Below are 12,225 nucleotides of genomic sequence, written 5' to 3'. Positions count from 1 at the left end.
TCTGAAGCTACAGTTTTGGGTGTGTTTTTCTTGCTATTATCGTATTTTGATCAAAGAAGACAGAAGAAGGTGGCTGCGCCTTGAGTGTGTGTTGCACACGTGGGTGTGTGTGTGAATGTGTGCCCACACAGGTAGGTGTGCATTATGTTGTGTGACAGATGTACTCTTGAAAAACTCTGAATGAACCCTTTTATTTTTAAAAATGGAATATGAAATTTGAAATGCCCTGAGGGTGGGAAGATGCTTTGTTATTTAAAGGAAAATTGTGGAGCAATCCTTATGTGAAGTGATGACTTCTTTTTTTCCTTTTTAAAAAATACTTCATTGAGGTATAATTTGCATGCCAAAATGTGCATCCATTTTAAGTGTATGGCTTGATGTGCTTTGACAAATGTATACGTTCTGGTAACCACCACCCAATCAACATATAGAAAACTTCCATCTTCCCAAAAAGTCTCTCTGTGCCCTTGTTTTGTTTTGTTTTTTTTATTGAATGTATACTTTAATATTGTAAAATACGTTACTGACAAAATCATCCAACCATCCTCAGTGCCTCTTTGCATTCAGTTCCCACGTCCCCCTCCAGGAGATCACCATTATGCTTTTTGTCCCTGTAGATTAGTTTTGCCTATTCCAAAACATCATTTAAGTGGAATTGTGCAGTCTTTTGTGTTTGCTTTCTTTCCCATAGCATCCATTTGGTGGCGTGGATCCGTAGTTCATTCTTTATTGCTGACTAAATTCCATCACATGGATGCAGCATGGTTCACTTAGTCATTCACCTGTTGTTGGACGTTGGGTTGTTTCCAGTATTTGGCTGTTGAGAATGAAGCTGCTAGGAACACTTGTGTCCAGGTTGATGGCTTCCCAAGTAAATTATCTCCATAATTCAGTAATTCAGTTGTGCAGATCCAGTTTAAAGTCAGGACATTCATCCATTGAGCCAACATGTAGAAATATGTCTTAAATCTGTCCCATGTGCTGGACAGACAGGGTTCCGCCTTGCAAAGATGTACGCTAAAGCCTGCATAGTGTCTCTATGCGGCAATGGAAGGTGGTTGAGAAAGAAAGAATCCTCCTCTCCTCTTATTCTATGAAAGGAAGTCCTATGGAAGCCTGTTCACAGAGTGGAACCCTTAAAATATTTAATTATGTGTGCACCCTCTGCTTTTTAACCAGTCAGTGTACTCAACCAATAGGGCTAGTAGCAAATTCCTCCTCACATGGAGAATCTTAATTTGATTAGCTGCTAACTTCAAAATCAGCACACACCCCGCCCCTGCCAGCTGCTCTAGAGTCGCCCATGGTAGTGCCTCAGCATTTTGTGCTTTCCAAAAGCACAAGGCCGGAGGATGCCTACTGCGGGAAGCTCTCCTGCTCTGCCTGGCTTGCCTCTCCCATGCCGGGTGCCCCTGGGGAACACAGTGTGCCCAAAGGGCCTGCAGGGGAGAATGGCCAGCAATCACAGGGGTGCAGGACTTGGGCAGTGGGTCTTCTGCTTTGGGAAAGAACCTCTGAGTCTTCTCTCTTCTCCCTTCTGCCGCCTCCTTCTTCACTCCCCATCCTCTTCCAGGTAAAAAACAAAGTCTAGGGGCTTGCCCCATGGCCGAGTGGTTGAGTTCGCGCGCTCCGCTGCAGGTGGCCCGGTGTTTCGTTGGTTCGAATCCTGGGTGCGGACATGGTACTGCTCGTCAAGCCACGCTGAGGCAGCGTCCCACATGCCACAACTAGAAGGACCCACAATGTAGAATATACAACTATGTACTGGGGGGCTTTGGGGAGAGAAATGAAAAGAAAAAAAAACCAGTCTATTATCTAGGACTTAATTGGTGGAAAATGGCAGCACAAACCTCTCTTCCTCCTTCTCATCCTTTCTAGATTCATCTTTTTCTACTTTTTCCACTCCCTACCTTTTGCCTCTTTCGAAGCCTGACAACAGATAGAAAAGGAAGTGAAACTCAAAATGGGCATGTGTGACCTTTGTGGGCTGTTCTGAGGAAAGGTTTGACTAGAGATCTCCAGGGAAAGTTGAGCCTATGGTTCGGAGGAAGCTTGACTGCAAATTTCTGACTTCCTTTGTCTCAAACTTGATTACCCCAAAACACAGGCACACAGACACCTGTGGGTCGCTGGGGTCTGACAGTGACACACAGCAGTAACACATAAGTGGGCTGCCCAGTGCTGCATCATGGGGCGGGCGGGCTGCTAGCCTGGGGGTCAGAGTTCCCGCTGGGCAGGTGTGGTGTGGTGGGAAGAATATTGGACTGAGAGTCAGGAGTCAAGGGTACGAGTTCTGACTCTGCCACTCATCTCTGGGCTGCCCAGCCCCAGGGGACTCATTCAGAGAGACTACTGCATGAATGATGTCGCCTGGGACCCGTGCAGCAGTGTGCTCTCACTAGCCTGCTAGACTGGCCAGTTATCTTCCTTAACCTCAGTTATCTCATCCATACAATGGTGCTAATAATACTTGCTATCTTACAGGTTAATTGTGAGGAATGTGTGAAATAATGTGTGTGAAGGGCTTTGTGAATTGTCGGCACCACCCAAAAAAAGTGCCTGTGAATCTTACTTTTCAGAGATCTTTCATGAGTCTACAGGTTGGACTCTTCTGCATTGTCTTGTTCCTGACTCAACTGAGTGGAGCTCTGTTTAGGCCCAGACCTTCCCCATGGGTTCTCGGGGCGGACACGGTGTTGGAGTCATGGCTCCGCCTTAAACCAGCCTGGCTGGGAAGCAGGTCACTTGCACCCGAGAAAGAGAATGAACCTGCAGAGGGGAGCCAGAGGCTGAGAGGAAGCAGAACCTGGCACTGGGTTGTCAGAGGAGGCTTTGTGGGCCGGGCAGGGCTGGAGCTGGAGCCATCAGAGTCATCTCTCCTGTGTGCTCCAGGCAGCCCTGGGTGGGAATCCAAACTAAGGCTCTCTAAGCCCCAGTTTTTCCATCTGAAAAGCAGGGAATATTAAGAGCCTCACATGAGATTAAATGACCTAATGCAGGTGGAGCACCCAACAGTGTGGGAGGCACAGTGGGCACTCAGACAACAGGTGGTTGCTCCCCTCCTCCTTCTCTCGTGAGCACCTCGTGGCCCTCTGAGGACCAGGGCTGTGGCTTTCTGTGTCCCTGGATTTCCCCTGGGCCGAGTACAAAATCCTCACCTTAGTTCTTTATTTGATATTCACAACAACACTGTAAAGTCATCAGATATCCTGAAATAACATGTGATATCAACGTTGAGCGAAAAATGCCTTTTGTGTTGGGAGAAAGCTTGATATAGTGGAAAGAACACTCCACTAAGTAGCAGATTTGAAGACTTGGTGTTTCAATCGCACCAACAATTGCTGAATATTTTGTGCCAGACACCATGCTAAGCACTTTACAAAGATTATCTAGTTAACATCATGACAGCCCAAATGACACAGGACCTGTTATTAATTCCATTTCATGGAGGAGTGTTCTGAGGCTTAGAGAAGGTGGTGACTTGCTTCAGGCCACAGAGCCGGTGAGTTCACTCTTCATCATCACATACTGAGTATCTCCTGGGTGCCAAGTGCTTTGCAGGTATGTCTCATGGAATTTTCGCAACAACCCATTTCGCACATGGAGAGATTGAGGCCGAGGCTCTGGCAGAGTCAATAATTGCTGAGCTGGTAAGGGACAAAACTGAGATTCAGCCCTGGTCTGATGCCAAGGGCTATTTGTCTCCCCCACTGCTCTCCCGCCTTGCTTCTGGCTCAGCTAGAGGGGTCGCCAAAGGCAATGGAGGATGAAAGAGAATCGTAGTCAAAGAAACAGAGATAGTAGCTAGGAAGACTTATCAACTAAAGGCATGAGGTTCAAGGAGATTTGATAAATAGGGTTGCCTCTGGGAGAACTGGGAGGAACCTGGAGCACAGGAGAGGAGGCTCAGGACTAACCCTGGGAATGGCTGGGAGGCGGGAGGAGGCCTCCTTTTGTGTTGTGCCAGCTGCCTGGTGGTGAGGCCGGCTGACAGTTTGCAGGGGCTGTGCAGGGCTGGGCACCTCCATTGCTTCACTATCTGGGCCACGTCATTGTGAGCAGAATCTGTGATTAAACTAATTTGGCCGTGAAGTTGTCCCACACTCCCCCACCTTTTACCTGATAACCCCTCCAGTCATCCACGCTGACGTCTCGCCGCCCTGGATGGATTCTCAGGGCCTCCTCGCTCGCCCGGCTGGGGCTCAGCCAGTGCTCTGCGGCCGTCTGCCCAGCCTGCAAAGCTCTGTGTTGCTTTTGGCATGTTTAATAGCTTAATTTCTATATTTCTGTGTGGAAATGCAGTTCATCGGCATTGAGGCAGCAGTGGGCGCTAAAATGGTTTCTGATTGCTATCTTGAACGTTAATATCCTAATACATTTTATCGGCAATGACCTGTCCCCCCTGCCGCCAGTTCTCACTCCCCTTCTGCGAAGATAGGCACGCTGCCTGCCTTCGGATAGGCTCGCAGCCCATCTCATTCCTTTGCAGTCTCCTCCCTGCTTTTCGCAGATAGCATTGTGCTTCGCCAGTGAAGTCCACGGTCGTGGGAAATCTCTGACTTGGAGGATATGAGAAAGCGTTTCATTTTGCCGGCGGGGTTTAATAGGGATGATCTAATCTCGAAAAGGCATACATTATTTAAATTCCATGCTTTCGGACAAGGGGGCCCCTGATATTTTTGAAATGTGGCAGGGACAGGATTCTGGATTGGCTCCCATCAGCAGAGCTGACTGTTGGTTTTCCTGTTTGTAATTCAGTGCAGGGCCCGGGTTATGCCTGTGGCTCCCGGGGGCGGGGGGTGGGGCACTAGTGTTGAGGGTGCTGGAGAACATTTTCTTTACCCAGAAAACTAAAATCACAGACTCTTGGGGTGGAAGGGACGGGGAGGGTCATATGGCAGTTTGTTATTTGATTCCCACCTGGATCCCAAGCTCAAGATCCCAGACTCAGGTGAAGGGCTCCTATGGGGCAACCTGAGAGCTCCCTCACTCCCTCACTCCCTCACCCCTTCACCCCTTCACTCCCTCACCCCCTCACTCCTTCACTCCCTCACCCCCTCACTCCCTCACCCCCTCATCCCCTCACTCCTTCACCCCCTCACCCCCTCACCCCTTCACCCCTTCACTCCCTCACTCCCTCACCCCCTCATCCCCTCACTCCCTCACCCCCTCACTCCCTCACCCCCTCATCCCCTCACTCCTTCACTCCCTCACCCCCTCACCCCTTCACCCCTTCACTCCCTCACTCCCTCACCCCCTCACCCCCTCACCCCCTCATCCCCTCATCCCCTCATCTCCTCATCCCCTCACTCCCTGCCCACAGAGTAACTGAAATGTCACCAGCGGCCTCACCTATGAAGCATTGCCCCGGTGATGAAAATGAAATTTTGAGAGAAACCTTAAGCACTCTCAACCACTAGAGGCTGAGTCTGGAGATAAAGTGGGGCCCATGAGGAGGTTCGGGGAACCGGGATCGTGAGTGGAGGGAGATGTTGAGGGGAGGGACCAGGAGAACATCAGTTCGAGGTGAGTTTTTTTCCTTCAGGGAGTGTGACGTTCGTGGTATGGCTGCTGCTTCTTCCCCTCCCGCCTGAATGTCCCGCCTGGATGTCACTTTAGTACAGATCACCTGCCTGCCTTCCTCCCGGGGGACCCGGGCTAAGAGGGGCGAATGATCCCAGAATAAGCTCTGGAAGTGCTGGACAGAGAGCCTTTTCCCACCTGCACACACGTTTACTGGGTGTCTCCTGACTAACAGACAGTGAGCTAGGCACCGGGGATGCAAGTATGATTCTGACACTCTGGCTAACAGAGGAGATAGACATATGGACAATGGATTACAGTTTATAGGCGCCAGGGCTAAGATATATATGTGCACTGCGGGAATGCAAGTGAGGGGGCAATTAATTCTGACTGGGACTGTCTGGAAAGACTTTAGAGAGGAGGCGATAATTGACCTCAACCTTGAAGGAGGAGGCGGTGCTCACCAGACTGACCTTTCCTAAGTAGTGCATGCCAAATGAGTGGCTGGGCTTTGCTGGGGACAATAAGAAAGAAAAGGAGGGGTGGTTCCTGCCGTCAAGAAATTCACAGCTTATTGGGGAAACAAGCCTGGCAGTAAGAGCCAGTTAAAGCTCTGCATAGACAGATGGGACTGTGGTGGCGGGTGTAGGCTACCAGGGGTACTTGGTGATCTAGGGCTTCCGGAGTTACTTCTCTGTCTCGTGGAGAACAGTTTCTCTAAGGATAGTTCAGATCTTGCAAAGATGTCTTACCTACAGGAGGCCCAGCCCCTCTGACCTTTCTCCCAGCATGTTATTTCATCGGCCTGGTTCTGCATAGAAGTAGTTAGTCGGATTTGGAGGTGGAGAGGGAGGAAGTGGGGGCGGGTGGAGAAGGTGATGTTAAGACTTCAGTGATATTGGCTCTGTCTTTACAACCCTGGTGAAATCTGGGGTTTGTAAAACCACGTGTGCCAACACACAGGCTGAGCGCGGGGGTTCTTCCATCTCGCACGAGCACCACGCACATTCCCAGCCTTTGCTTGTGCTGTTTCTTCCACCTTGAATGCCTTCCCTTTCCTGCCTCCATGAAGTCTGCCCAGACTGCTCTTCTACACCGATTTCAGCTCCATACTCTGTCAGGTATTCTGTCCCTCATCATTAAACCGGGTTCAGCATTTTTCTGTTTTTTCACTCCCTGGTGAGATTGTAAACACCCGAGAGCAGGAATAGTGTCCTATGCTTCTCTTATTTCTCCTGTGAGCACTTCATGTGGTGCAAAGAGCATGGGATTCTCTAGACCGTCTTGGCAGAATCTCAGCATTGCCACCTACCTGGGAACTTTGAGCACAGTTTCCTTATCTGTAAAATGAGATAACACAGAGCCCCTTAACCTTGACACTGTTGGCATTTTGAATTGGATAATTCTTTGTTGCGGGAACTGTCCTACGTGTTGTAGGATGGTTAGCAGCATCGCTGGCCTCCGCCTATTAGCAGCACCCTCTCTGCAGTCATGACAATCAAGTGTTCCCTGTGTCAAGTATCCTTTGTGCCAGGTTTCCCTTGTGCAGCAAAATTGCTTCCCTTTGCGAACCACCGGGATGACACTACCTATGGGGTGTGTTTCAGACCTGCTGGTGCTGCATCCAGAACATAGTAGACGTGCCATAAATGCTGATTGTCATTCATTCCTAGTTCCCCTAGCACCTGACGCATTGTAGGCTGATGAATTGAGTGGAGCTGTGACTTTAGGTTTTAGCTGTTTGGGTGGAAATATCAGGTTGCTCCCACAAGGCACTAACAGGGTCACTGTGATTTTCTTAATTGCAGATTGATCTGGAGCCAGAAGGAAGAGTGTATGTGATCATCGATCTCTCGGGGTCATCGGGTGAAGGTAGGAGATTGTGACCTCTCATCCTTATTCTCTTCCATTGGCTCTTTGTCTTCCAATTTCTCCCTTCCCTCCTTGGCGGGGACATTTTATGGTGACATTTAATTAATTGACACACTTTAAAGGAAAAGGTTATTTTGAAGATTCTTACGCCTGTGTACCAAAAGGGACCAGCCATCTGTTAACTTTGGTGTAGCAGTGGGAAGATTTTTGACTTACCAAGTGAGGCCAATAACACGGGTGTTCCTGCACGCTGGTGTGTGAGGCAGCCTTCGATGGGGTGGCAGCCTCTCCCTGGAGGCTCGTGTGGGGTTTGTGTGTGTGGTGGGAAGGAAGTAAAACCAGCTGGTCTAACAGTATTCAGAAATGAAACAAATAAGGTGTCAAGTTTCAGAATCCTATTTCTTTAGAGCTTTTATAGAAATATTACTGCTTTTTATGCAGGCTAAAGCGTTACTCTTAAAGAGAAATAAGGGGGGGGGAGGGAATGTCTGCTCCCCACTGGCTGTAGGGTGTACATGTTCTCTGATAGTCAGATTTTCCTTCCTTCTCCTCCTTCTTCTTTTCTTTTTGGTGAGGAAGAGTGGTCCTGAGCTAACATCTGTGCCCACCTTCCTCTATTTTGTATGTGGGACGCCTACCACAGCCTGGCTTGATGAGTGGCATAGGTCTGTGCCCAGGATCCGAACCCGTGAACCCGGGCCACTGAAGCAGACCATGCTGAACTTAACCACTCTGCCACGGGGCCGGCCCCCCTTTTTTCTTCTTCTTATACCCTCTTCTCTCAATCCTGTCTTGGCCCACTTACGACCTTTAAAGGCTTGCAGGGTGGTGAGGACTGACTCGTCAGGGCAGAAGGGAAGACTAGACAATAACACCTTGTCCACATGGGAACAGGGGGATGGTGGCAGACTTGGACTCTAGAGAGGGTGGGAATTGGGACTGAAATTTAGTTATTGGGACCATCTTTCCTCTTCTCCTCTCTCTGGGGGCAGGGGGACAGAGCAGTTGGCTTTAACGTCATAGCAGAAAGATCGGAAAACCAAGACTGGTTCCTCTTGGCAATGAGAAAAGATGGGATTTAGGGGGCCACAAACTAAAAGAAAAACCAACGCAGCTCCCTCAGCTTCTGGCTGGAAGACTTGGGCCTTTTACAGCATGTCCCTAGAAGACTGGGGATCACAGCACTAAGTCACAGCCCCACACGGGCTCCCCTACTTTAGAGATGGAGCTCTAGTTCAAGGTTTAGTCTCGGGAGGAGAGATGATGTAAGCAAATTCAGAGGAGCTGGTCAAAGGATGCACTTGGCAGTGGTGCTTGATGATTTTTTGGGGGCTAATTTAGCACCAATTTCAACAGGTGTTCAGAATAATTCAATAATTGTGTGTATATTGGGCTCATAATAGAATTTGGTTCTCTTTTAATAGATCTCAATTACTTGATGGAGGTTTAAAACTTTAAACATCCTTCCGAAATTGGTCTCTTACATTTTCTGCACTTTGTTGCAATTACATTTTGGTGTTTCCAACTTACCTTCTCTGCTATCAGCTCTGAACAGCCTAGAATAGAATCTGTTGTAGAAGATTTGGGGGTTTAGCAATATTTAGTATGAAGTATTGAATATGTACAAAAGGGCCTAAAGAATAATAAAATGGGGACCAGTGTACCCACCACCCAGATTAAGAAATAAAGTACCCAGTAAGGTGAAGCCTTACATTGCTTCTAACATAGCACGTGATCCCAAATTCTCCAGACTTAAAAGTATTACAGTGGCCTCTTAATTGTAGACACTGGCGAAATATTTGATGGGGAAAATCAATCCCCTTTTTCCTTACATAATCTATGTGCAATGAGATAATTAATTAAATATGTATTTCCTGTGCCAAGATGCTGGGCAACCAATGGGAGGCGTGGATTATTGTTTTTCTTGGAAAAGATTAACGACTTACAGAATTATAGAAGATGTCCTTTTTAACATTAGAGGGAAAGGATAGAGAGAAATGAAGGAATAAATAAATCAGAAGCAATTGATTTTCTTTCTTCTTGCTTCTACAGCTTATTGCATGTGAATGGCCAAAGCAATTTTCATTGGGCTGAATTTTTAGTCTATTTTTTTAAATCTCTTTCATCTAAAGAAAATAGAGTTTACTTCAGAAATGCTGACACATGCCAGACTTGGTAAAGTGCTAGCATGTGTTGCTCTGAAGCGAAGGAGAAATTTTTCTGCTCTTTTTTTGTTGCTGTTTCTGGATTTGGGCTTCTTGCTCTGGATGGTGGGAAGGACTTCCAGCAATCTCTTCCTAGAAGCTGATCTTCTTGTGCTCTGTTTGTGTTCTGCACATCTGTTCTTCCAGTCCTCCTGCTGGGACCATGAGGGCTCCTGGTCCAGAGCTGGATTCATTTTCAGAAGGGTTGGGAGGGCAAGCAGAGGGGCGGAGGTAACATTTATTACCTAGACCGCGTGAGACGGATCCGGGGTGAAACATGGTTGGCACAGCTAGACTGTGGATATTCACAGATTCTTGTCTAAGTCCCTTTTTTTAGTGACAATACCTAACTCTGTATTCCACAAAAGGGTGAAAAGAGAGGTGACATAAGCCATAGCTGACGTTTTCACCACTCTATTATTCTGCCATCAAGCGTCCCTTCAGGTCCCATATCCAATCCCATCAATGGAAAAAAATATTTTGATAAAAATTGCACAAACTGTACAACACATGCTAATACCAAAGAGCTCAGAGAAAAGTGTGTAGGGGAGACCGTGAATATACCTTCTTCTTCAGGGATGTGCCTAAGGATTCTTTTGCTTGCTAACACACTTAGAAAGCCTGGACGTTTACGTCTGCTAGAGTTGGAGCTAATGTGATTTCTAACTGTCTAATAAAATTCCACTGCTTGCATGTCCTGTGCAGTTCACCATAATGGGATTTGACTGGTGTGTGCTTTAGTTAAACCAGGCAACCTAACCCCAGATGTAAGGGGTCAGGCTGGATGACGGTTAAGGTCACTTCCGGTCAGGCAGTTTTGTCCTTTGGAATAATTTGAATTGACATCAGAGCTTAAGGCTGAGGGCTGGCTACTAACTGTAGCAGGTGGAAGGGGTTGAAAGAACCGGCCTCTTTTTGACAGGTTCCTCGTGAGTCACTTCACCTACATTATCCCAGGGAGCAAACCTCAGAATGCTCCTGTGTGATCCTCCAGGCTCAGGTGCCTCTCAAGGTTTTGCTTTGAGCATAAGTAATAACCACCTGGCTTCCTGGAAAACATGACACTACAGGCTCACCAGGTACTTGAGTCAGAGTATAATTAGCCCAGGTAACAGAAGCATAAACATCAATGTAATTCTCAAATGTGCAAACTATTGTTTCCTGCTGTGCACATCAGATAGCATTTCTTCCTTTGTTGTGATATAATTTGTATATTATTTCTATTCTTTATCATAATATGACAATGCACCGCAATTTGCAGGCTCCCAGAGGAGGGACAATTGGTCTGACCTGGGGATTTCTAGGCTCTTCTTCCTCTGCCTTCCATCCAGGTGTAGTATTCACCTGGGAGAGTTCTTCAGCATCTAAACAACAGCAGAAATAACAAGAAGCGGGTCTCGCTGGTATGTTCGGACCACTAAACTGTTTCTCCAGTAACATACAGAAGATACAAAATAATGTGAATGATTTTTGCAACATGTACATCACAAAGAATGCAGTTAAATCAGCTTCTGGAGTGATTGCATACAGCCACAGGCTGCAGAAAGTTTTCTGTCTCCTTCTTCTGGGACCGGCAGCAGAGAGAGTGGGAAGAACATAGGAGTCCATCGATCATGGATTTAAGTCCTGGCTCTGGTGCTTACTAGTTTAGAGCTTCAGATTTTCCCCCCATCATGATAGGGACCGTGCTAGGATTGCTGTCCGAGCAGTGCCTCAGGACAGTGCCCTTGCACACAGGAGATGCTCAGTCAGTGTCCTAAGGTCCTGACACCTGAGGGCAGGGAGGTGGGTGTAGCTCTAACCCAGTGCCCATGGAGGAGCAGCAGGCACATTCAGAGAAACAGAGAAACAGCTCAGAGAGATAGTTGGAGGGCAGGTTTCTGACTCTGGGGCATGGCATGTTCAAAAGGTCCAAGAGCAGAGCAAGGTGACAGAGGCAATTTGTGGAATAATATATCTGGCAGGGGCTATGAGATAGATAGCTTTCTGCAGAGTTCAGACCTTGCCGTAGTTCTGCCCCACTGTCTGTCTCGTTTTCTTCCCCACCCTTCCCCCAATGACGTATTTCCCGGGATATCCTCTAGCTTGTTTGTGTCCTGTGGCCCTTACTGTCAGAACCTCTCCTTGTCAGAGCCTGGCCTTGTGCCTTCCCTGCTCAGTGCAGACTGAGAACATGTGGTCCCCTGCTCTAACCGGCTCCTGGGTGAAAGCCCCTGGTATATTTGAAGACAGTTATTAAATCTCTCTTCTTCAGGCTGAATCAATCAGATCCCTTAACCTTTCTGAGGGATAGTTAGAAATCTTAACTCATCCCTGTAGGTCTCTTCTGGACTTTTTTCAAGTTACACAGACAGACAGACACGATAAACCAGCTTTGCTTCATTCTGAAATGAGAACATGTGTGGAGCAAGTGCCTGACAGTGTCACCTCCATGTGGGAGATGGTGACATTGAGAGGTCAAGTGATGTGCCCAAGACCGAAAGGTTGATGATACGGCCTTGCTGGGTCCAGCGCCCAGGCTATAATCCAGTGCCTGCTCTAAATCGTGGCCTCCATAGTGAGTTTGCCAACATGGCGGAGACCTCTCCACTACTCTTTTTATTTTAGTTCTTTTCTTCAGAGAGCT

At 47.7% G+C, this 12,225-nt stretch overlaps 1 protein-coding gene across 4 annotated transcripts in view; it reads left to right on the top strand.

Moving 5' to 3' along the window:
• Positions 1-12,225, top strand: part of PRKCE (protein kinase C epsilon) — a 496,664-nt gene that overhangs the window by 168,697 nt on the left and 315,742 nt on the right. For all 4 annotated transcript variants that reach the window (XR_011426089.1, XR_011426090.1, XM_001499053.5 and 1 more), the window contains exon 2: positions 7,332-7,395. Coding sequence is in view for 2 of the 4 variants with exons in the window: in XM_001499053.5 (XP_001499103.1) it covers positions 7,332-7,395 (64 nt within the window). In the remaining 2 variants the exon portion in view is untranslated. The remainder of the gene's footprint in view (positions 1-7,331; positions 7,396-12,225) is intronic.

This window comes from Equus caballus, chromosome 15, assembly GCF_041296265.1.
Source record: "Equus caballus isolate H_3958 breed thoroughbred chromosome 15, TB-T2T, whole genome shotgun sequence".
Lineage (NCBI taxonomy): Eukaryota > Metazoa > Chordata > Mammalia > Perissodactyla > Equidae > Equus > Equus caballus.
This window is presented reverse-complemented; position numbering and strand designations above follow the sequence as displayed.